At 46.1% G+C, this 22,869-nt stretch overlaps 1 protein-coding gene across 3 annotated transcripts in view; it reads left to right on the plus strand.

The window, feature by feature from the left end:
• Positions 1-22,869, plus strand: part of abca4b (ATP-binding cassette, sub-family A (ABC1), member 4b) — a 187,505-nt gene that overhangs the window by 133,980 nt on the left and 30,656 nt on the right. For all 3 annotated transcript variants that reach the window (XM_085983291.1, XM_085983290.1, XM_085983289.1), the window contains 7 exons: positions 3,740-3,845; positions 6,880-6,954; positions 10,312-10,481; positions 10,714-10,891; positions 12,172-12,287; positions 12,403-12,550; positions 13,465-13,588. In XM_085983291.1, coding sequence (XP_085839417.1) covers positions 3,740-3,845; positions 6,880-6,954; positions 10,312-10,481; positions 10,714-10,891; positions 12,172-12,287; positions 12,403-12,550; positions 13,465-13,588 — 917 coding nt within the window. The remainder of the gene's footprint in view (positions 1-3,739; positions 3,846-6,879; positions 6,955-10,311; positions 10,482-10,713; positions 10,892-12,171; positions 12,288-12,402; positions 12,551-13,464; positions 13,589-22,869) is intronic.

Consider the following 22,869-nt stretch of genomic DNA (forward strand, 5'->3'; position numbering starts at 1 on the left):
TCCCCCCGAATCATCAACTCCTCCCGAATCATCAACTCCTCCCGAATCATCAACTCCTCCCGAATCATCAACTCCTCCTGAATCATCAACTCCTCCCGAATCATCAACTCCTCCCGAATCATCAACTCCTCCCGAATCAACTCCCCCCCGAAACATCAACTCCCCCCGAATCATCAACTCCTCCCGAATCATCAACTCCTCCCGAATCAACTCCCCCCCGAAACATCAACTCCCCCCGAATCATCAACTCCCCCCGAATCATCAACTCCCCCCGAATCATCAACTCCTCCCGAATCATCAACTCCCCCCGAATCATCAACTCCCCCCGAATCATCAACTCCCCCCGAATCATCAACTCCCCCCGAATCATCAACTCCGCCCGAATCATCAACTCCTCCCGAATCATCAACTCCCCCCGAATCATCAACTCCTCCCGAATCATCAACTCCTCCCGAATCATCAACTCCCCCCGAATCATCAACTCCTCCCGAATCAACTCCTCCCGAATCATCAACTCCTCCCGAATCATCAACTCCCCCCGAATCATCAACTCCTCCCGAATCATCAACTCCTCCCGAATCATCAACTCCTCCCGAATCATCAACTCCCCCCGAATCATCAACTCCTCCCGAATCAACTCCCCCCAAATCATCAACTCCTCCCGAATCAACTCCCCCCGAATCATCAACTCCTCCCGAATCATCAACTCCTCCCGAATCATCAACTCCCCCCGAATCATCAACTCCCCCCGAATCATCAACTCCCCCCGAATCATCAACTCCCCCCGAAGCATCAACTCCTCCCGAATCATCAACTCCTCCCGAATCATCAACTCCTCCCGAATCATCAACTCCTCCCGAATCAACTCCCCCCGAATCATCAACTCCTCCCGAATCATCAACTCCCCCCGAATCATCAACTCCGCCCGAATCATCAACTCCTCCCGAATCATCAACTCCCCCCGAATCATCAACTCCTCCCGAATCATCAACTCCTCCCGAATCATCAACTCCTCCCGAATCATCAACTCCTCCCGAATCATCAACTCCTCCCGAATCATCAACTCCTCCCGAATCATCAACTCCTCCCGAATCATCAACTCCTCCCGAATCATCAACTCCTCCCGAATCATCAACTCCTCCCGAATCATCAACTCCTCCCGAATCATCAACTCCTCCCGAATCATCAACTCCCCCCGAATCATCAACTCCCCCCGAATCATCAACTCCCCCCGAATCATCAACTCCCCCCGAATCATCAACTCCTCCCGAATCATCAACTCCCCCCGAATCATCAACTCCTCCCGAATCATCAACTCCTCCCGAATCATCAACTCCTCCCGAATCATCAACTCCTCCCGAATCATCAACTCCTCCCGAATCATCAACTCCTCCCGAATCAACTCCCCCCCGAAACATCAACTCCCCCCGAATCATCAACTCCCCCCGAATCATCAACTCCCCCGAATCATCAACTCCCCCCGAATCATCAACTCCCCCCGAATCATCAACTCCCCCCGAATCATCAACTCCCCCCGAATCATCAACTCCGCCTGAATCATCAACTCCCCCCGAATCATCAACTCCTCCCGAATCATCAACTCCTCCCGAATCATCAACTCCCCCCGAATCATCAACTCCTCCCGAATCAACTCCTCCCGAATCATCAACTCCTCCCGAATCATCAACTCCCCCCGAATCATCAACTCCTCCCGAATCATCAACTCCTCCCGAATCATCAACTCCTCCCGAATCATCAACTCCTCCCGAATCATCAACTCCCCCGAATCATCAACTCCTCCCGAATCAACTCCTCCCGAATCATCAACTCCTCCCGAATCATCAACTCCCCCGAATCATCAACTCCTCCCGAATCATCAACTCCCCCCGAATCATCAACTCCCCCCGAATCATCAACTCCTCCCGAATCTTCAACTCCTCCCGAATCATCAACTCCTCCCGAATCATCAACTCCCCCCGAATCATCAACTCCCCCCGAATCATCAACTCCTCCCGAATCATCAACTCCCCCCGAATCATCAACTCCTCCCGAATCATCAACTCCCCCCGAATCATCAACACCCCCGAATCATCAACTCCCCCCGAATCATCAACTCTTCCCGAATCATCAACTCCCCCGAATCTTCAACTCCTCCCGAATCATCAACTCCTCCCGAATCATCAACTCCCCCCGAATCATCAACTCCCCCCGAATCATCAACTCCCCCCGAATCATCAACTCCCCCCGAATCATCAACTCCTCCCGAATCATCAACTCCCCCCGAATCATCAACTCCCCCCGAATCATCAACTCCCCCCGAATCATCAACTCCCCCCGAATCATCAACTCCTCCCGAATCATCAACTCCTCCCGAATCATCAACTCCTCCCGAATCATCAACTCCTCCCGAATCATCAACTCCTCTGTTCTCTCCACAGATGTGCTTGAGATGCTGAGTGCTTCCAGCATTTTCTGTTTTTGTTATAAATTCATTAGTATTCAGTTATGGGTCAAGTGATCCTTGTGACATGGGTTATTAAGGTGGGCAGATAGGAGACAGAGTAGGAATAAAGGGCATGTTCATTCTCGGGATGTGGGCGTCGCTGGCAAAGCCAGCATTTATTGCCCATCCCTAGCTGCCCTTGAGAAGGTGGTGCTGAGCCACCTTCTTGAACCGCTGCAGTCCGTGTGGTGAAGGTACTCCCACAGTGCTGTTAGGGAGGGAGTTCCAGGATTTTGACCCAGTGACGATGAAGAATGGCGATAAACTTCCAAGTCAGAATGGTGTGTGACTTGCAGGGGAATTTGGAGTTGATGGTGTTCTAATGCACCTGCTGCCCTTGTCCTTCTATGTAGTGGAGGTTTAGGAAGTGTTGCTTCGGTGAGTCGCTGCAGTGCAACCTATAGATAGTACACATTGCGGACACAGTGCGCTGGTGGTGGAGGGAGTGAATGTTTAAGGTGGTGGATGGGGTGCCACTCAAGCGGACTTCTTTGTCCTGGATGGTGTCGAGCTTCTTGAGTGTTGTTGCAGCTGCACTCATCCAGGCAAGTGGAAATTATTCCATCACACTCCTGACTTGTGCCTTTTAGATGATGGAGAGGCTTCGGGGAGTCAGAAGGTGAGTTGCTCGTCGCAGAATACCCAGCTTCTGACATGCTCTAGTAGTCATGGAATTTAAATGGCTGGTCTAGTGAGCTTGTGGCCAGTGCAACCCCCAGGATGTTGATGGTGGGGGATTTGCCGATGGTGATGCCATTGAATATCAAGGGCAGGTGGTTGGACTCCTTTTTGTTGGAGATGGTCATTGCCTGGCACTTGTGTGGTGCGAATGATACTTGCCACTTATTAGTCCAAGCCTGGATGTTGTCCAGGTCTTGTTGAATGTGGACAAGGACTGCTTCATCATCTGAGGAATTGCGAATGGAACTGAACATTGTGCAATCATCAGGAAACAGCCCCACTTCTGACCTTATGATGGAGGGAAGGTCATTGATGAAGCAGCTGAAGATAGTTGGGCCTAGGACACTGCCCTGAGGAACTCCTGCAGCGATGTCCTGGCACTGAGATGATTGGCCTCCAACAACCACAACCACCTTCCTTTGCGCTAAGTACAACTCCAGCCACTGGAGTGTTTTCTTTTTAAAGTGATTGAAAATATCTAATGTAATTGCTTGTATGTTACAAGATGAAAGATACAAACTGTCAGATCGGTGTTTTGCTGTTTCAACATTCTAGGTACGGTGGGATTTCAATCGGAGGACAACTTCCGGTCTTATACCTCAACCAAAAACAGATCAATACCGTTTTCACTCAGTTGGGTCGTATGCTCAATGTCACTGGGGTAGGTCACACACACATCAGTTAGCTGTTATTGCTAACTAGATTTTCTTTCAGACTGATGTGATAGTTTTATAGTTTTATACTTTACTTGGTGGAGTTTACCTAAATGAAAGTTGTAACTGAACCAGAAGTTAACGGCACAGAATGATGCCTTTCGGCCCATCATGTTTTGCTAGTTCCACTACTCCGCTCTCTTTCCATCGCCCTATATCTCCTTCTGCTGCAAGTATTTATCCAATTTTCCCTTTAAACGATGCAGTAGTCGCGGCCTCGACCATTCTCTGTGGCAAAGCATTCATACTCCAGCAACCCTTTGCGTAAAGGAATTTCTTCGAACCTAGTAAGAAGAACGCTCTGGTTGGTGAACCAGTGAGGGAAACTTAATTAAAAGGAAGCCAACAAGTCCTTAATACCTCATCGAGCAGCTGCCAGAAAATCTCTGGTCCATGTCTGGACATTATCAGATGCCTAGCTCAGTTGAAGTCTCTTGCATTAACCGGTCCAAGTTATATTAACTGATACAGAAACCAACTTGTCCCCCTCACCCCACCCCCACCTGGGAGATAGGGCACACCACTGAGTGAATGAGATAATCACTTCTTGCCACATCATCAAATAAGGAATCAGACAACAAAATCATGAACTAATGTTTATTTATTTATTAGCACATATAGTACACAATTAGCAACATTTTAATACTAAACATTAAAAGTACACAAGGTACTTGGGCAGATGTAACTAACTGACGGAATTAATAAACTTGAGGTTACAAAAGCAGTTGAAGTATACGACTGTAACTCCGCATTAGCTGGGCTTTACAAAATAAAATGGCACGGTGTGTACGATTGACATAAAGTCAGCAAGGTTAGTTTACGGTTAGACTCTTTGTATAGCTGACAAGCTCACAGGTTTGAATAACAAGTCCACCAGATATGTTAGAGTCTAGTTCAGCATTTTGCTAGTAATCTCGCAGGTTTAACAATGCGCTTCCTCACATCTTGTGCAACCTCGTCCTTCTGGGTCGCTGGAGCCGAGTTGCCTCTCTCACCTCCTCTGGCCACTTGTGTTTGCTTCCCGGAAATGTCAGCACGGTGAATCCCCATCCAAAGATGTGGCATCTGTTCCTCCTGGGTCATCTGTTCCTCCTGGGTCATCTGTCTCTCCTGGGTCATCTGTTCCTCCTGGGTCATCTGTTCCTCCTGGGTCATCTGTTCCTCCTGGGTCATCTGTTCCTCCTGGGTCATCTGTTCCTCCTGGGTCATCTGTCTCTCCTGGGTCATCTGTCTCTCCTGGGTCATCTGTCTCTCCTGGGTCATCTGTTCCTCCTGGGTCATCCGCCCCTCCTGGGTCATCTGTTCCTCATGGGTCATCTGTCCCTCCTGGGTCATCTGTCTCTCCTGGGTCATCTGTCTCTCCTGGGTCATCTGTCTCTCCTGGGTCATCTGTCTCTCCTGGGTCATCTGTCTCTCCTGGGTCATCTGTTCCTCCTGGGTCATCTGTTCCTCCTGGGTCATCTGTCTCTCCTGGGTCATCTGTCCCTCCTGGGTCATCTGTCCCTCCTGGGCCATCTGTCCCTCCTCTCCTGGGTCATCTGTCCCTCCTGGGTCATCTGCCTCTCCTGGGTCATCTGTCTCTCCTGGGTCATCTGTCTCTCCTGGGTCATCTGTCTCTCCTGGGTCATCTGTCTCTCCTGGGTCATCTGTTCCTCCTGGGTCATCTGTTCCTCCTGGGTCATCTGTCCCTCCTGGGTCATCTGTCCCTCCTGGGTCATCTGTCCCTCCTGGGTCATCTGTCTCTCCTGGGTCATCTGTCTCTCCTGGGTCATCTGTCTCTCCTGGGTCATCTGTCTCTCCTGGGTCATCTGTCTCTCCTGGGTCATCTGTTCCTCCTGGGTCATCTGTCTCTCCTGGGTCATCTGTCTCTCCTGGGTCATCTGTTCCTCCTGGGTCATCTGTCTCTCCTGGGTCATCTGTCTCTCCTGGGTCATCTGTTCCTCATGGGTCATCTGTTCCTCCTGGGTAGATCCAGCTTGCACATTGGTAGCTATGTTTGGTCTACAGCTCGTTCAAATTTCTGTTCTCAGGGAAACATAACGCTTACATACAAGCGATATGAAGATTTGTCTGTCTCTGACTACATTGCTTAACTTAAGGTCTCATCATTAACACATCTATATAAAGCTGAATGTTGATTATACCCAAATGAACAGGCAAAAAAACTGGCAATTCATTCCTAAATATGTATGTACACATGGGCAAATTGTGAGGGCATCTTGCAGCATTCAATGAACCTGGTCCGGAAACCCGCTGGAACGTCATGGGGGAGCACAGCCAGAACACTTCGCACTGCACCAGTGGCCCGAGCCTACTCTGCTGCAGAATACTGCTCTGCCTCATGGTCCTGCAGCCGCCACACAAAGATCGCAGACGTGCAGCTAAACGCTGCCATGAGGAGGGTGTCGGGGGCGCTCAAGCCCACTCCAACTGAATGGCTCCCAGTGCTGTCCCACATTGTCCTGCCTGCCATTCGCCGCGACGCTCTGTGAGATGGAAAAAGGAACATGCAACATAAAAAACCAACCCCTCATCACTGACCCAACAGCAGAGGTCCCAGGCTCCGACCTCCCTTGAAGACAGTGGACAGCACTCAACCCAATCTGCACAGGGCACGGACGATGCGGCCACCTGCTCCACAAGTGGAAGATGAGCGACGACCCAAAGTGCGACTGTGGCCATGAGTCCCAGACCACGGAACACATCACATCAACCTGCCCACTGAGATCTGTTGCGGGAGGCACCTCATTTCTCCACTCGGCATCTCAGGAGGCCATCGAATGGAAAGCCAAACTAGACACCCCATTATAAGCTTTTCCCGTCATAGGAAACAAGTGAATAATTTCAGGCCATGTGTTCATTGCTCCCTCTAGTGATGCAAAAAATATACTGCTCCTTCCATTATATTCTTTTTATAACATTCATATTAGAGTATTCCCAGTGACTATCTGTATGGTTTAATTTATTTATTTTTTGCAATAGGGCAATAATACACAGATGGTGTTCAGCAGCCTGGATGATTTCCTGAAGCATTTAGAGACTGAAGAAAATATCAAGGTGTGTTTATAAACTCTGACGTTCTCCATAAAACATAAGGGGGAAAAATTTGGTTGCTTTGCGCCTCCCGTTAGCGCCCAAATGTTGAGCAAACTAGAACAGGAAAATGAGTGTGACAGATTCTACCTTGGACCTGTTATGTGTTCAGCCTCAGAGGGATAGATGTAGATTTGAGTCCCATGCAGCTCAGCTCTTGATTGGAACCATTTTCAGCAGATGTTATCTCCCAGCAGTGAGAGAAATCAAAGGGGACTGTCACACCTAGAAAGCTCCTTGCAGCCGATTACAAAGGACTTAAGTTACAGTGTGGGAGTAGGCCACACAACCATTGGGCTGGATTTTCCCTGCGGAGGCAGGATGACAGCGGGAGAGCTGAATGCTTATGGAGAGAGCCACAGCACGCAGGGAGATTCTCTTCTCTTCCCATTGGAGGAAGTGACCTCCCCAGAAGATCAACGCAGCCTGGTTGCACATTGCACAGCAGGACACAAGCAGGGATGTGGTCAGGAGTGCCTTCCTGCAGTGGCGCAAACCTTTCAATGATCTCAGTAGATCACGAAACGTTAGTACAATGCCACACTCAAACTCGCCCTGCTGTGCCACTCATCGCATCCCCATCACTCTGCCTTCCATACCCTACTCCTGCACATCCTTACTCACACCAGCTTACCTTGCACCTCCACCCAATCCCCTCTATCAATATTATCACTTCCCCATCTCACTAGCCATCCCTCACACTCACCCTCATCCTACTGCAAGCATACCAACTAACAACACACAAGGGTAGGCACTTGAGAGGTTTAGCCAATGTCCATGTGAAGTTTCTGGTAATGTGTTGTCATACAGTGAAATCTATATTTTCAACACTTCACCTTATCGGACAGATCTGTGCGTACCTTGAGAAGTGTCTTACTGAGTTCCAGTGAATGTTCAGACATAACTTCACCCCCCCACCCCGAATCCCCCCACTGCTATAGTGATGAGTGTGAATGGAATGGCTTGGACATTAAAGGGATGTTTTACGGTGCTGGTGTGGGATGGTGTCAACCTGGCACATCATGTGGCAGCCAGGGATTACAGCATCAAGTGAAGTAAATCTGGCCATGGTGATGCCATCGCTGGCCTCCTGGGCAGCAATGTTGTCAGGGGCTAATGCCCTGTGTCCTGTGCAGCATCAGGTGATGGTGGAGAAGGTTGTTGGTGTGCCTGGTGATGTTGGTGTGCCTGGTGATGTTGGTGTTGGGGCTGATTGTGGAAGGACTCAGAACAAAGGTGTGTTTTTTACAAGGGCACCGATGTTGCTGCAATAGAGGGCAGCTGCAGGTGAGATGACAGAAGCGATCTGTCAATGGTGAGAGAGATTGTTCCAATGAGGTGGCACTGATTATATAGTTGGCTCTAAACACTTGCAAGCTAAGAGGGCGCAAAGCAACTAGTGCCCGGGCGCGGCGATGTTTGTGCCGCTCGCAAAATTGACCAGACATTTTGCGGCAGCGTTAAACACTACCGCCACTATCTCCTGTGCCCGCAGATCGTGACGTCAGTCGAGCGTGCAACGCCCCGGACTGGATATTGAGTGGCGTCTCCTGCCTTACCATCTGCCGCTAGCAACGACAGGTTGAGGGGAGCGTTTTGCAGTCGGGAAGGGACTGGGGGGTGCGCTATTTATAGGCGACCGCTTCCTGCCTTTTTTTGTCGGCGACATTTTTGCCCCACGCATTCTGAGAGAGAGAGAGAGAGACTTCTGGAGAGATTCAACGCTGTGTGAAGGAGTTTTGGGTACTGAGTAGGTTCATTTTGATTTGACCTTCCTTGCATCGAATTAGAAGAGACTATGGGGGCTGTGGTCTGAGCTCTTTCCCTGGGTCTCTCCATTGTTCTTTCCAGCAGATTTGATGTACAGGTCTCTCCAAGCCAAGATTCAAGGCTGCAATGAGCAGGGTGTGGATGGAGAGCAAGATCAACCCTCCCCTTTAAGAATTGGACGATGCCAGTGTGTCTGTGTTCCATTGTTGACTGACATCACATGAGCTTCGCCAGCGCTCTGAGGTAGCGCCTCGCTCCTTGGCGTTAGCGCCTTAAGAGAAGTGTGTAGCACCTGATTTAGCACTCAAATCACCTCCAGGGGCGATAGAAGCCAAGTTTGCAGTCGGAGGCGATAATTAGCGCCAGGCGCTAAACTTTGCGCCCGGCCGATAATTGCGCCCCAAACGGGGCGATACCGAATTTCTCCCCCAAATTATTTAAAAGGTTTAACTGAGCCCTGAAGCTGTAAAGTATATGGATGCCACAGTAAAATGTCTGACATCATTAATTCAGGAACAGTTATATTTCTTAGACATTATTTTAATATATATTTTTGTACTTCTATTTTTATCATGGTAAATAATTTTTCCACCTGTTAGGTATCTGTTTCATAGGTACATTTTGAAGGCTCAAGGATTGAGAGTTATGTCCCACTCCTGGACTGACCCAATAACTCCTGAGTGACGATGTTGAGTTGATTTATGGCCAGCACTGAGTGGGATTTAAATCAGAGCCCATGGGTGACTGTAATACCTGCCATTATTATCATTCGTTAAAATCATTTCACTGCTTGATACTAACACTAAGTGACAAAATTAGAAATAATGTTCCATTCCTCAACATTAATGTCCTTCACCTTGATGGGCACAAAAAATCAGGGCCTTGCAATTCTTTTTTAAAAAATAAAACAATTAATGAGGTATATAAGTCAATAAATGGGTTTAATGGTGCCATTACGTTGAATTGAGGGTGCTGATTGGTCTGTTTTATAATGCGGGCAACATTTACTCCAAGTGAAATTTTGAAAGTAAAATAGCTCCAGTAATTAGATTGTGTCAGGCGCCGTCTCCATGGTGTGGGTCAAACATTTCTTAGACATGATCACGTGTGATTTTCACCATGACAGAGGGAGGTATACTTTTGCCAGTGTGTCTCTGTAGCCTGTTGCTAGCAGATGTGCTGCTTTGGTCTTTGGGAACGCCAGTGTTTGGAAGAACCTCATCTTTGCTTGGCATTGCTATTGACGAACCAAGATTGGGAACTCAGCAGTTCGGGAATAGGGAACACCAACTCTTGGCTTACAGCTCTGTGACTCATCACCTTGGCACATCAACTTACGATGCCACACCTTTTTAAAGCTACTTTAATGAATCAGGGTGTGAAGTCAGTTGGGTAGCTGATGAACCCCAATGTGCACTCAAAAGCAAAATACCTGCTTTTTATTTTTTGGCACTCCATGTTATCAATTCAAACTATAAAAACTGGTGCTAGATTTAGTGTTGCAGGGTCTGGCTCCCTACATTAGCGTTTAAATATAACAATCTGTTCTAGGTGTGGTTCAACAACAAAGGCTGGCACGCCATAGTTGCGTTCATGAATGTTGCCAACAATGCGATTCTCCGAGCAAACTTACCCAACCGGCATTACGCAGAGGACTACGGCATAACTGTTATAAACCATCCACTCAACCTCACAAAGGAGCAGCTTTCAGAAGTTACTGTGTAAGTTCTTGAGAGCCAAGGTCACATATAATGACCAGCAATTTACGATCACAACGAGTTTTATTGCTTCCAATCACTTAGTAGTTCCAATATTTGGAAAGTAATCTCTGAAAGCATCATCAACATGCCGTGACAATCAAATTAAGTATGTGAGAGTCTCTCGTTCGAGTTCTGCCAGATTTACTGATGTTCCTTGCTCTCAGTAGCACCAGATTGATTTTTGTGGTTTCAGCCTTACTACCTCAGTGGATGGAGTGATTGCAATCAGTGTGGTCTTCGCCATGTCATTTGTCCCAGCCAGCTTTGTGCTCTACCTGATTCAAGAGAGGGCTTCGAACGCCAAGCACCTGCAGTTTGTCAGTGGAATGAGCCCAACCATTTACTGGGTGTCCAACTTCTTCTGGGACATGGTATGTCGCAATCTGCCATTAAACTGATATTGTAGTTAAGCTTCTTCTTCTTCTTAGGCAATCCCTCGGGAACCGAGGATGACTTGCTTCCACGTTAAAAATGAGTTCTCAGGTGACTGATGAGTCCAATGCGGGAACTACAGTCTCTGTCACAGGTGGTGCAGACGGTGGTTGAAGGGGCGGGTGGGTGGGGTGCTGGGTTGACGTGCGCTCCTTCTGCTGTTTGCGCTTGGCTTCCGCTTGCTCCCGGCGAAGAGACTCGAGGTGTTCGGCACCTTCCTGGGTGCTTCTCCTCCACTTTGTGCGGTCTTGGGCCAGGGATTCCCAGGTGTCGATGGGGATGTTGCACTTTTTCAAGGAGGCTTTGAGGGTGTCCTTGAAGCGTTTCCTCTGCCCACCTGGGGCTCTCTTGCCGTGTCGGAGCTCCGAGTATAGCGCTTGCTTTGGGAGTTAAGCAGAACTATAATAGGCTGTTAACAATGTCCTATAGCATATTATTCATCTTGAGCTGTTCTACATTACAGTTACAGTGTGAAACCGTAACACATTTCAATAGCACAATGGAAGTGGAAATCTGTGATGCCCAAAAATGTAAATAAAAGTTTATCATTTTTACATTAGTTTAAAGGATCCAGAGCGGAAGACATAAAACCGAGATTTGAATTAATCTCAAGGAAGAGAGATGAGCGTATAATTGTCAAAGTCCTATTTAGCCAATTTTTGTGAAATTTGTCCAGTGCCTCCAAAATAATAGGCAGCCAATGAGTCAGTGCAATAAATGGACTGGGAATAGCTTCCCAAATCCACATTATAAGTCAATTTAGGAATAAAATGTTGATAGTCGCTAGCTGTGTGAAAGTGCCCGTTTCCTGAAAGCTGTTAATTGATGAAGCGTTTTGAGTTCTAACATTCGCTGCCAGTTCCACTGCACTAAGATCCATAGTTTGAAATTGCTGTTTGTCTCCGGTCTCAGATATCGGTGGGTCGTAGCAGTGTCATGTTGTCACGTTTCCAGGATACAGTACAGGTTGACTGATACAGAAGAAAGGGCAATAAAATGGATTGTAATGCGGGTATATATCGCATCATATTCTTTGGGGTCTTTCTGGATAGGTTGAACCTTCCTCATTATATTTAGATAGATGGTCAGGACAATGAATCTCAAAGTGAGAGAGCTAAGAAGTAGAGTGATTGCATCGCCACTTTCGTTAGATGTGTTATCTGGCAGCATTTGTAACACTGTCTTGACAATGAAATGTGAATGTTTTTCCATTTCTCAGTGTAACTATTCAGTGACGACAGTAATGGTAATCGTGATCTTCCTCGGCTTCAATAAGAAAGCTTACATTTCTCCTCAAAACCTGCCTGCATTCATAGCTTTGTTGCTGCTCTACGGGTAAGACATATCCTCAGCAGTCTGCCTCGTTTGTTTTCTCATACCTTTGCTTTATCACATGTTTTCCAAAATTAAACCCGAGCATCAAGACTCATCGTTACCTCCCTTTTTCCAGGTGGGCTGTGACTCCCATGATGTACCCAGCATCTTTTGTGTTCAGTGTTCCGAGCACTGCCTATGTGGCTCTGTCCTCCATCAATCTCTTCATTGGTATCAATGGCTGTGTTGCCACTTTCGTACTTGAGTTGTTTGAAAATAACCGGGTAGGTTCTCTTTGGGTTTTGTATGTCTACCAATCAGGTAATTATTTTTTTTAAAGATGTACAACCTGTTCCATCTAATGTAAAAATGTTATTGGTTCTACAAATGAATCAGTGAAAATCTGCGGGTATTCAACAATTTTAATACCAATTACAATTCTGTTGTTCTGTCAAAATTCAAATGAGTGATACAGGGTAATACATGGCCAACTGTGGTACAGGGTAATAGATGACCAGCAGTATTATTGGCTAATAGGTCGCTGGTACATGCTAACAGATGGATGGCAGTGATAAAGAGCAATAGATGGCTGACTGTGGTACAGGAAACTCTTTTTTATCCGGCACCGATGGGACCGGCGTGGTGCCGGTTTATCAAAAAGTCCGGATTACAGAGAGGTATAGTAAAAGGTACGAGAGCTCCGTACACAGCAACAAATCTAGGCTTCCCTGTTGCTTAGCAACAGGTGCAGGAACCCCGGCCACAGACCAAGCGTCCCTGTTGCTTAGCAACAAGTGCAGGAACCCCGGTAAAACCGCCACAGATCCAGGAATGGCCACTAATATGAAGTAAAACTTACCTGAACCTACTCCTGAATTTTGCCAGTTAACAGAGATTTCCGGTTATTTAGGTGCCGGTAAATCGAGTTTCCTGTACATGGTATTAGATGGCTGCCAAAGAACAGGGTAATAGATGGCTGGCAGTGATACAGCATGCGAAATGACTGGCAGTAATGCAATATGATAAATGGTTGGCAGTGACACAGGGTAATGGATGGCTGGCAAGCATACAGGGTGATAAATGACATAGTGATACACAGTAGACTTGTATGTTCCTCTTTGGTTCAGTAGCGTGTGCCTCATTTGGCCTGTAGCCAGAGTCCAGTGCTAATAATGATGGAGTTTTTTTTCTGTTCCAGACTTTGCAAATGTTCAATAAAATGTTGAAAAATATTCTGATATTATTTCCACATTTCTGCCTGGGAAGAGGTCTGATTGATATGGCCATGAATCAAGCAGTCACTGACGTATATGCAAGGTTTGGTAAGTCTTCAGTGTATAGATTGTACAATAGGTCAGAGAGTAAATGTATTTAAATTCCCAGATTCTAATGTTCTGTGTACATAAGTGATACATTGATCAGAAATAGTCAAGATATTGGCCAGAGGGGAGGGGACTTATTACAAAAATGAAATCACCATTTTAAGGTAAATTTCCACCGCTATTTTAGGACCCTTCTGTGTTCCATTTCCCAACACAGAATTTGCAGGCAAGAAACGTGCTGCTAGACAACTGCCAGTCCCACTTTTGAGTCACTGTCCAGAAGGTACAAGCGTGGCAATAATTAACATCCTCTCAATTTTGCCTTCCAACTAGTGGAGAAGCATCTTGCCTCTGCATGCCAGTTTAGCTGAGATTGGGAACTCTTTGGGCTGAATTTTCTGGGGTGGTAGCGGGCGGGATCGGTGGCGGGTCGGGTGGGAAAGTTGTTATTTTTGACAGCGGGTTGGGAACCCGCTGTCATCTTGCTCCCACGCGCCTTTCCACCACCACCAACAACAACTTGTATTTATATAGCACCTTTAACCTAGTAAAACGTCCCAAGGCGTTTCACAGGAGTATTATAAGACAGAAAATTGACAGGCGGGTCTGTCATCGTGGAGCCGTCCCGACCGGCAGCGGTGGGCGACCCAATTGAGATAATTATCAGGTCGTTTACAGGCACTTAAAGAACCTTTTTTCACTTACGTTTTAAATTTCCCTGCATGGCCACGGGATTCACGCAGCTCGGGAGCCACATCTGTCAACCTGAGGTGGGAGTTCTCTGGCCATTGCTCCAGCTGATTACTTGACAGCATCAAATGTACAGTAAAAGCTCCCACCTGACAGATGATCACTTTCCTCAGGCAGAAGCTGTTGCTCAGTCCATTTCCAGTACAGATTCTGCAGGCTGCAAGTCTTTCCAGCAAAGTCGCCATCCAGTCTCACCTCATTGGAAGAACCTCTCTCACCATTGACAATGCTTCTGTCATCTGTACTTCACCTGCCATCTATTCCATCAACATGGGTGCCATTTATACTGACTCACCTTGGTCCTCAGAATCGGACCACGATGAGCCCCAACACCAGCAGCACCAACAACACCAGCAGCACCAACAACAACACCAACCTTCTCCGCAATCACCTGATGCTGCACAGGAAACGGCATCAGCACCCGAGCACATTGCTGCCTGGGAGGCCAGGGATAGCCTCATCATGGCCAGATTTAGTTAACTTTACGCTGTACACCCATATGGCTACCACATGATGCGCCAGGTAGGCACCACCCCACAACAACACCATAAAGCATCCCTACAATGACCAAGCCATTCCTTTCACACTCACCACCATTGCAGGAGGTACTGTTATGTCTCACCATTCACTGCAACTCACTAAGCCACTTCCAAAGGTGCACACAAATCTGTCCAAGACCAGGAAGTGTTGAAAATAAAGATTTTTATGTTTGACACATTAACAGAAACTTTACATAAACATTGGATAAAACACCCAAGTGGCTACCCTTGTGTGTTGTTAGTTGGTATGATTGCACTAGGATGAGGGTGAGTGTGAGGAGTGGCTAGTGAGATGGGGATGTGATAATGTAGATAGAGAGAGAGGGATGGGTGGAGGTGCAAGGTATGTTGGTGCGAGTAAGGATGTGCAGGAGTAGGTTAAAGAAGGCAGAGTGATGGGGATGTGATGAGAGGCACAGCAGGATGCAGTTGTGTGTGGTTTTGTACTAACGTTTCCTGATCTAATGAGATCATTGAAACGTTTGTGGCACTGCACCCAAGTACTCCTGACCACATCCCTGCTTGTGACCTACTCTGCAATCTGCAACCAGGCTGTGTTGGTCTCTTGGGGAGGTCTCTTCCGCCCTTGCGTGCTCTGGATAAGCATATGGAGGGAGTCATCGGAGAACCTGGGTGCAACCCTCTGCCTCTGTGCAGTCATTGTCAGTGTTTGCAGCACTCCAATGCTGCAGTGCACTGACAGCACGATGTTAGATTAAACATCAAAAATAATGTGGCCATGGTCCCTTTAAAGATCCCGGCTGAAAAAGCATCATCGATGAGGTCACCAGACCCGCTCCATCTAATTGGGCCGGGTATCACGCTGAGCTTAATAGGCCCCATTAAGGCAAGTTTATTTTCAGCAGCGGGATCGAGCCAGCAGTGGGGTCACGACCCACCACGGACACTGTCCGCACCGGACCCACTGAGGTAGGCAAAATTCCAGCACTTGAGTCTGGAGGTCAGGTGTTTTCTGAAGATTTAGTATTACCACCCTGGAGGTTTGTGGGCAATCAGATAATACTGTACCTGCAACAGCCAGGCTGCATCAAACTAGTGGCACTGAATGATGTCACCCGCACTGCAAATATATGTCTGGGATAGCAATTTCAGAAAATAATTTAATGATGAGTTCAACTTCGTCATTAATAAATGAGAAATAGCTAAAACCTAGATTTTTTTTTAAAAGGTTGAAAAGAGCATGTGTTGAAGATGAGATAAATCAGACAGTTGTGGTTAGATGACATCTAGCTTGATTCATTTGGAGCTTGCAATAGTGCAGCAATTCTTCTGTTAACTGCATGCTGAAAGTGCGACCATGTTTCAATGACCTAGCAAAGTTTTACCTAGTTAACTGCAGTACCCTGTAGTAGAACAACTGCTACCACCATCACTAATTTGCCATTTGTCAGTAACCAACACTAGCTTCAGCCCTTTGTTCTTATGAGAGTAGCTGTGCTCCACACAGCTCTTAGGTGAGGCTGCTCCCGACTGTTTCATAAAGCTGACGGAACCAAACCTTTAATCGTTATTGAGATTAGAAATTGAAATTTGACTCCATTCAGCAATCTGCAGAATGAAAAAGACTTGTGTTCTCTGCTGTGTCAGCTGTGGCTCGGTGGGTAGCACCCTCGCCTCTGAGTCAGAAGGTTGCACATAAAGCTAGGCTGACACTCCAGTGCAGTGCTGAGGGAGTCCTGCACTGTCGGAGGTGCTGTCTTTCAGATGAGATGTTAAACTGAGGCCCCGTCTGCCTGCTCAAGGTAGACGTAAAAGATCCTATGGCGCTATTTCGAAGAAAAGCAGGGGAGATATCCCCGGTGTCCTGGCCAATATTTATCCCTCAATCAACATAACAAAAACAGATTATCTGGTCATTATCACATTGCTGTTTGTGGGAGCTTACTGTGCGCAAATTGGCTGCCGTGTTTCCCACAATACAACAGTGACTACACGCCAAAAAAAGTACTTCATTGGCTGTAAAGCACTTTGAGACGTCTGGTGGTTGTGATGCCGCTATATAAATGCTAATTTTTTTCCACTAATACAGACATGTGTTTTTATTTTTCAAATTTGCTGTACTGCATACCTTGTTAGATTATGTTGTGAAAAAGAAAAAGTGGATCTGAAATAGAAAAGATAGGTTAATATGTTGGGTATTTTAGATCTAGTATTGTGCAATGAGACAGGGTTAATTAATAACTTTGTAGCAAAGGAGCCTCTGGGGAAGAGTGATCATAATCTGATAGAATTTTCTATTGAGTTTGAGAGTGATTTAGTTAAGTATGAAACTAGGGTCTTAAATCCGAACAAAGCAATCTATGTAGGTATGAGCGACAAGTTGGCTAAGGTAGATTGGGAGACTAGATTAAAAGATATGATGGTAGATAAGCAATGGCAAACATTTCAACAAACAATTCATAATTTGCAACGACTATACATTCCCTTAAGGAATAAAAACCCCATGGGAAAATTGGTCCAACTATGGCTAACAAGACAAGTTAAAGATAATATTAGATTAAAGAAAGTTATAATGTTGCCAAAAAGAGCAGTGAGCCTGAGGATTGGGAGGATTTTGGAATGCAGCAAAGGATGACCAAGTAGTTGATAAAGAGAGAGGAAAGAGAATATGAGAGTAAGCTAGCAAGAGACATAAAAACAGATTGTAAAAGCTTCTATAGGTATGTAAAAAGGAAGAAATTAGCAAAAGTAAATGTGGGTCCCTTACAGGCAGAGACAGGAGAAATTATAATGGAGAATAAGGAAATGGCAGAGACATAAACAAATACTTTGTATCTGTCTTCATGGAAGAAGACACAAAAGAATTCCTGTAATAGTGGGGAACCAAGGATCTCCTGAGAATGAGGATCTTGTGAGAATGAGGAACTTAAAGAAATTAGTACTGAAGAAATTAATGGGACTAAAAACCGACAAATCCCTTGGACCTGATTGGGTACATCCTAGGGCTTTAAAAGAGGTGAACACTGAGATGGTGGATACATTGGTTTTGATCTTCCAGAATTCCCTAGATTCTAGAACGGTCCCTGTGATAAAAATGATAACTTCCGGGAAGTTATGTCATCACTTCCTGTGAACTATGAACTATGAACTGTGTACATACCTCACTTCCTGTCATATGTCACTTCCTGTTGGACTGGTATAAATACTGGTCTGTTCAGTATTGTAAGAGGCTTCTACCAGAGGCATGGTAAAGACCTCTCTTGTGTATATAGTGTGTTTATAAGTTACTTAAAGCTTACTTTAAAGTTACTTGATGGTAAGTCTCCTTTTTCTTACATCAGTCCCCGCAGATTGGAAGGTAGCAAATGTAACCCCACTATTCAAGAAAGATGGAAGACAGAAAACAGGGAACTACAGACCAGTTAGGCTGACATCAATAGCAGGGAAAATGCTAGCATTTATTATTAGGGATGTGGTAACATGGCACTTAGAAAATCATAATATGATTGGGCAAAGTCATAGAAACATAGAAGATAGGAGCAGTAGTAGGCCATTCGGCCCTTCGAGCCCAATGAGATCATGGCTGATCATCCAAATTCAGTACCCTGTCCCTGCCTTCTCCCCATATCCCTTGATCCCTTTAGCCTTAAGAAATATATCCAACTCCTTCTTGAATATATTTAATGAACTGGCCTCCACCGCCCTCTGTGGCAGAGAATTCCACAGGTTCACCTCTCTCTGGGTGAAGAAATTCCTCCTCATTTCAGTCCTAAATGGCTTACCCCTTATCCTTAGACTATGACCCCTGGTTCTGGACTCCCCGGCCATCAGAAACATCCTTCCTGCATCTAGTCTGTCCAGGCCTGACAGAATTTTATAGGTTTCGATGAGATCCCCTCTCAATCTTCTAAACTTCAGTGAATATAAGCCCAATCGACACAATCTCTCCTCATACGTCATTCCTGCCATCCCAGGTATCAGCCTGGTGAATCTACGCTGTACTCCTTCCATGGCAAGAACGTCCTTCCTCAGATAAGGCGACCAAAATTGCACACAATACTCAAGGTGCGGTCTCACCAAGGCCCTGTACAACTGCAGCATGACATCCTTGTTCCTGTACTCGAACCCTCTTGCTACGAAGGCCAACATACCATTTGCCTTCTTAACCGCCTGCTGCACCTGCATGCTTACCTTCAGCGACTGGTGCACAAGAACACCCAGGTCTCTTTGCACTTCCCCTTCTCCCAATCTATTGCCATTCAAAAAATAATCTGCCTTCCTGTTTTTGACACCAAAGTGGATAACCTCACATTTATCCACATTATAGTGCATTTGCCATGTTTCTGCCCAATCACCCAACCTGTCCAAATCATACTGGAGTTTCACGACATCCTCCTCACAGCATACCCTCCCACCCAGCTTTGTGTCGTCTGCAAATTTGGAGATATTACATCCAATTCCCTCGTCCAGATCATTAATATATATTGTGAACAGCTGGGGTCCTAGGACCGATCCTTGTGGTACCCCACTAGTCACTGCCTGCCACTCGGAAAACGACCCGTTTATTCCAACTCTTTGCTTTCTGTCCACCAACCAGTTCTCTATCCAAGTCAATACCTTGCCCCCAATCCCATGTGCCTTAATTTTGCACGCTAATCTCTTATGCGGGACCTTATCGAAAGCCTTCTGAAAGTCCAAATACACCACATCCACTGGTTCTCCCTTATCTATTTTACCAGTTACATCCTCAAAAAATTCCAGTAGATTAGTCGAGCATGATTTACCTTTTGTAAATCCATGTTGACTTTGTCCGATCCTGTCACTGCTTTCCAAGTGCTCTGCTATTACATCTTTTATAATGGACTCTAGCGTTTTCCCCACTACCGATGTCAGGCTTACCGGTCTATAATTCCCCGCTTTTTCTCTACCACCTTTTTTGAATAGTGGGGTAACATTAGCTACCCTCCAATCCATGGGTACTGTTCCAGAGTCTATCGAGTTCTGGAAGATGACCAGCAATGCATCTACTATTTCAAGGGCCACTTCCTTAAGTACACTAGGATGTAGATTATCAGGCCCTGGGGATTTATCGGCCTTCAGTCCCATCAATTTTACTAACACCATTTCCCTACAAATACTGATTTCTTTCAGTTCCACCCTTTCATCAGAACCCCTGTTCCCCAGCATCTCTGGGAGGTTATTTGTGTCCTCCTTTGTGAAGGCAGAACCAAAATATGTATTTAGTTGGTCTGCCATTTCTTTGTTCCCCATTATAAATTCCCCTGATTCTGACTGCAAGGGACCTACGCTTGACTTCACCAATCTTTTTCTCTTCACACATATCAATAAAAGCTTTTACAGTCAGTTTTTATGTTCCCTGCAAGCTTACTCTCAATCTATTTTCCCTTTCTTAATTAATCCCTTTGTCCTCCTTTGTTGAATCCTAAACTGCTCCCAATCCTCAGGATTATTGCTTTTTCTGGCCAATTTATATGTCCTCTCCTTGGATCTTATGCTATCCCTAATTTCCCTTGTTAGCCACGGTTGAGTCACCTTTTTTGTTTTATTTTTATGCCAAACTGGGATGAACAAATTCTGTAGTTCATCCATTCGGTCTTTGAATGTTTGCCATTGCCTATCCACCGTCAACCCTTTGAGTGACATTCCCCAATCAATCCTACCCAACTCGCTCCTCAGACCATCGTAGTTTCCTTTATTTAAATTGAGGACCCTAGTCTCTGAGTCAACTACTTCATTCTCCATCTCAATGAAGAATTCGATCATATTATGATCGCTCTGACCCAAGGGGCCTCATGCAACAAGATTGCTAATTCATCCTTTCTCGTTACATAATACCCAGTCTAAGATGGCCTGATCTCTGGTTGGTTCCTCGACATATTGGTCCAGGAAACCATCCCGTAAACACTCCAGGAATTCCTCCTCCACAGTATTGTTACTAATTTGGTTAGCCCAATCTATATGTAGATTAAAGTCACCCATGATGACTGCTGTGCCCTTATTGCACGCTTCTTTAATTTCCCTTTTAATGCCATCCCCAACCTCCGCCTTACCGTTTGGAGGTCTATATACCACTGCCACTAACGTTTTCTTCCCCTTAGTATTTCTCAATTCTACCCATACAGATTCCACCTCATCAGAGCTAATATCCTTCATTACAATTGTGTTAATCCCTTCTTTAACCAGTAATGCTACCCCACCTCTCTTTCCTTTTTGCCTATCTTTCCTGAATATTGAATACCCCTGGATGTTGAGTTCCTAGCCTTGGCCATCCTTAAGCCACGTTTCCGTAATCCCAACCAAATCATATTCGTTTACCTCTATTTGTGCAGCCAATTCATCCACCTTATTACGAATGCTCCTCGCATTAAGACACAAAGCCTTCAGGCTTGTTTTTTTAATGCTCTTAGACCTATTAGAATTATTATTTACTGTGGCCACTTTTGATTTAAACCGCTGATTTCTCTGACTGCCACTTTTGTTTTTCTCCTTCCTATCTTTTGCTTTTATCCTTGTTTCCCTTTCCTCTGCCTCCCTGCTCAGGTTCCCAACCCCCTGCCATTTTAGTTTAAACCCTCCCCCAGAGCACTAGCAAACACTCCTCCTAGGACATTGGTTCCAGCCCTGCCCAGGTGCAGACCGTTTGGTTTGAACTGGCCCCACCTCCCCCAGAACCGGCTCCAATGTCCCAGGAACTTGAATCCCTCCCCCTTGCACCATTCCTCTAGCCACGTATTCATCTGAAATATCCTTCTATTTCTACTCTGACTAGCACGTGGCACTGGTAGCAATCCTGAGATTACTACCTTTGAGGTCCTATTTTTTAATTTACCTCCTAACTCCCTATATTCCACTTTTAGGACCTCATCCCGCTTTTTACCTATATTGTTGGTGCCTATATGCTCCACGACAGCTGGCTGTTCACCCTCCCCTTCCAAGATGTTCTGCATCCGCTCTCAGACATCCTTGACCCTTGCACCAGGGAGGCAACACACCATCCTGGAGTCTCATTTGCGGCCGCAGAAACGCCTATCTATTCCCCTTACAATAGTATCCCCTATTACTATAGCTCTCCCACTTTTTTTCCTCCCGTACTGTGCAGCAGAGCCACCCCTGGTGCCAGGAAGTTGGCTGCTGCTGCTTTCCTCTGATAAGCCATCCCCCCCAACAGCACTCAAAGTGGTGTATCTGTTTGAGAGGGGGATGTCCGCAGGGGACCCCTGCAATACCTGCCTGCGCCTAGTACTTCACCTGTTGGTCACCCATTCCCTTTCTTCCTGTGCAACCTGTACCTGCGGTGTGTCCAACTCTGTAAACGTGCTATTCACGATGTCCTGGGCATCGCGAACGCTCCAGTATGCATCCAATCGCAGCTCCAGTGCCACAATGTGGTCTGTCAGTAGCTGCAGCTGGATGCACTTCCTGCATATGTAGTTTTCAAGGACACAGGAAGTGTCCCTGAGTTCCCACATATCGCAGGAGGAGCATATCACGTGGCCAGGCTGTCCTACCATGACTTACCCTTTAATTAAATGATTTTAATTAAATATATCAATCCCGCTAATTACACTACAGTTAAATGGTTTACCAACAGTCCCCGCTACACCAGAGAGACCTTAGTAACTATAAACCACAGAGTTAAAGTTTAAAAAAGAGAGAAATACTCACCAACCAATCACTTACCTGCTTCCTGGTGACGTCGCACTTTGATTACTTTTTACCTCTCTCCCCCGCTGTTGACAATTCAATTCAATTCAATTTAGTTGTCATATATGCAGCAGACGTGTGTACTGCACAATGAAATGTTGATTTTTACGAGTCCTCCCAACATTGGAATAAATATGGCATAACAATGATAAAAATACTAATAGATATAAAAATACCGAATTGGTAAGCCTCGCCTCGCTGATGCCGCTGCTTTTAAAGTTGCCGCGCTCGCTGTTCCACACACAGGTCCGCTCTGGTCGGGCCTCGCCTCGCTGATGCCACCACTTTTAAAGTCGCCGTGCTCGC

The sequence above is a fragment of the Somniosus microcephalus genome, chromosome 3, assembly GCF_052327205.1.
Source record: "Somniosus microcephalus isolate GS21.2 chromosome 3, FLI_Smic_1.0, whole genome shotgun sequence".
NCBI classification, from domain to species: domain Eukaryota; kingdom Metazoa; phylum Chordata; class Chondrichthyes; order Squaliformes; family Somniosidae; genus Somniosus; species Somniosus microcephalus.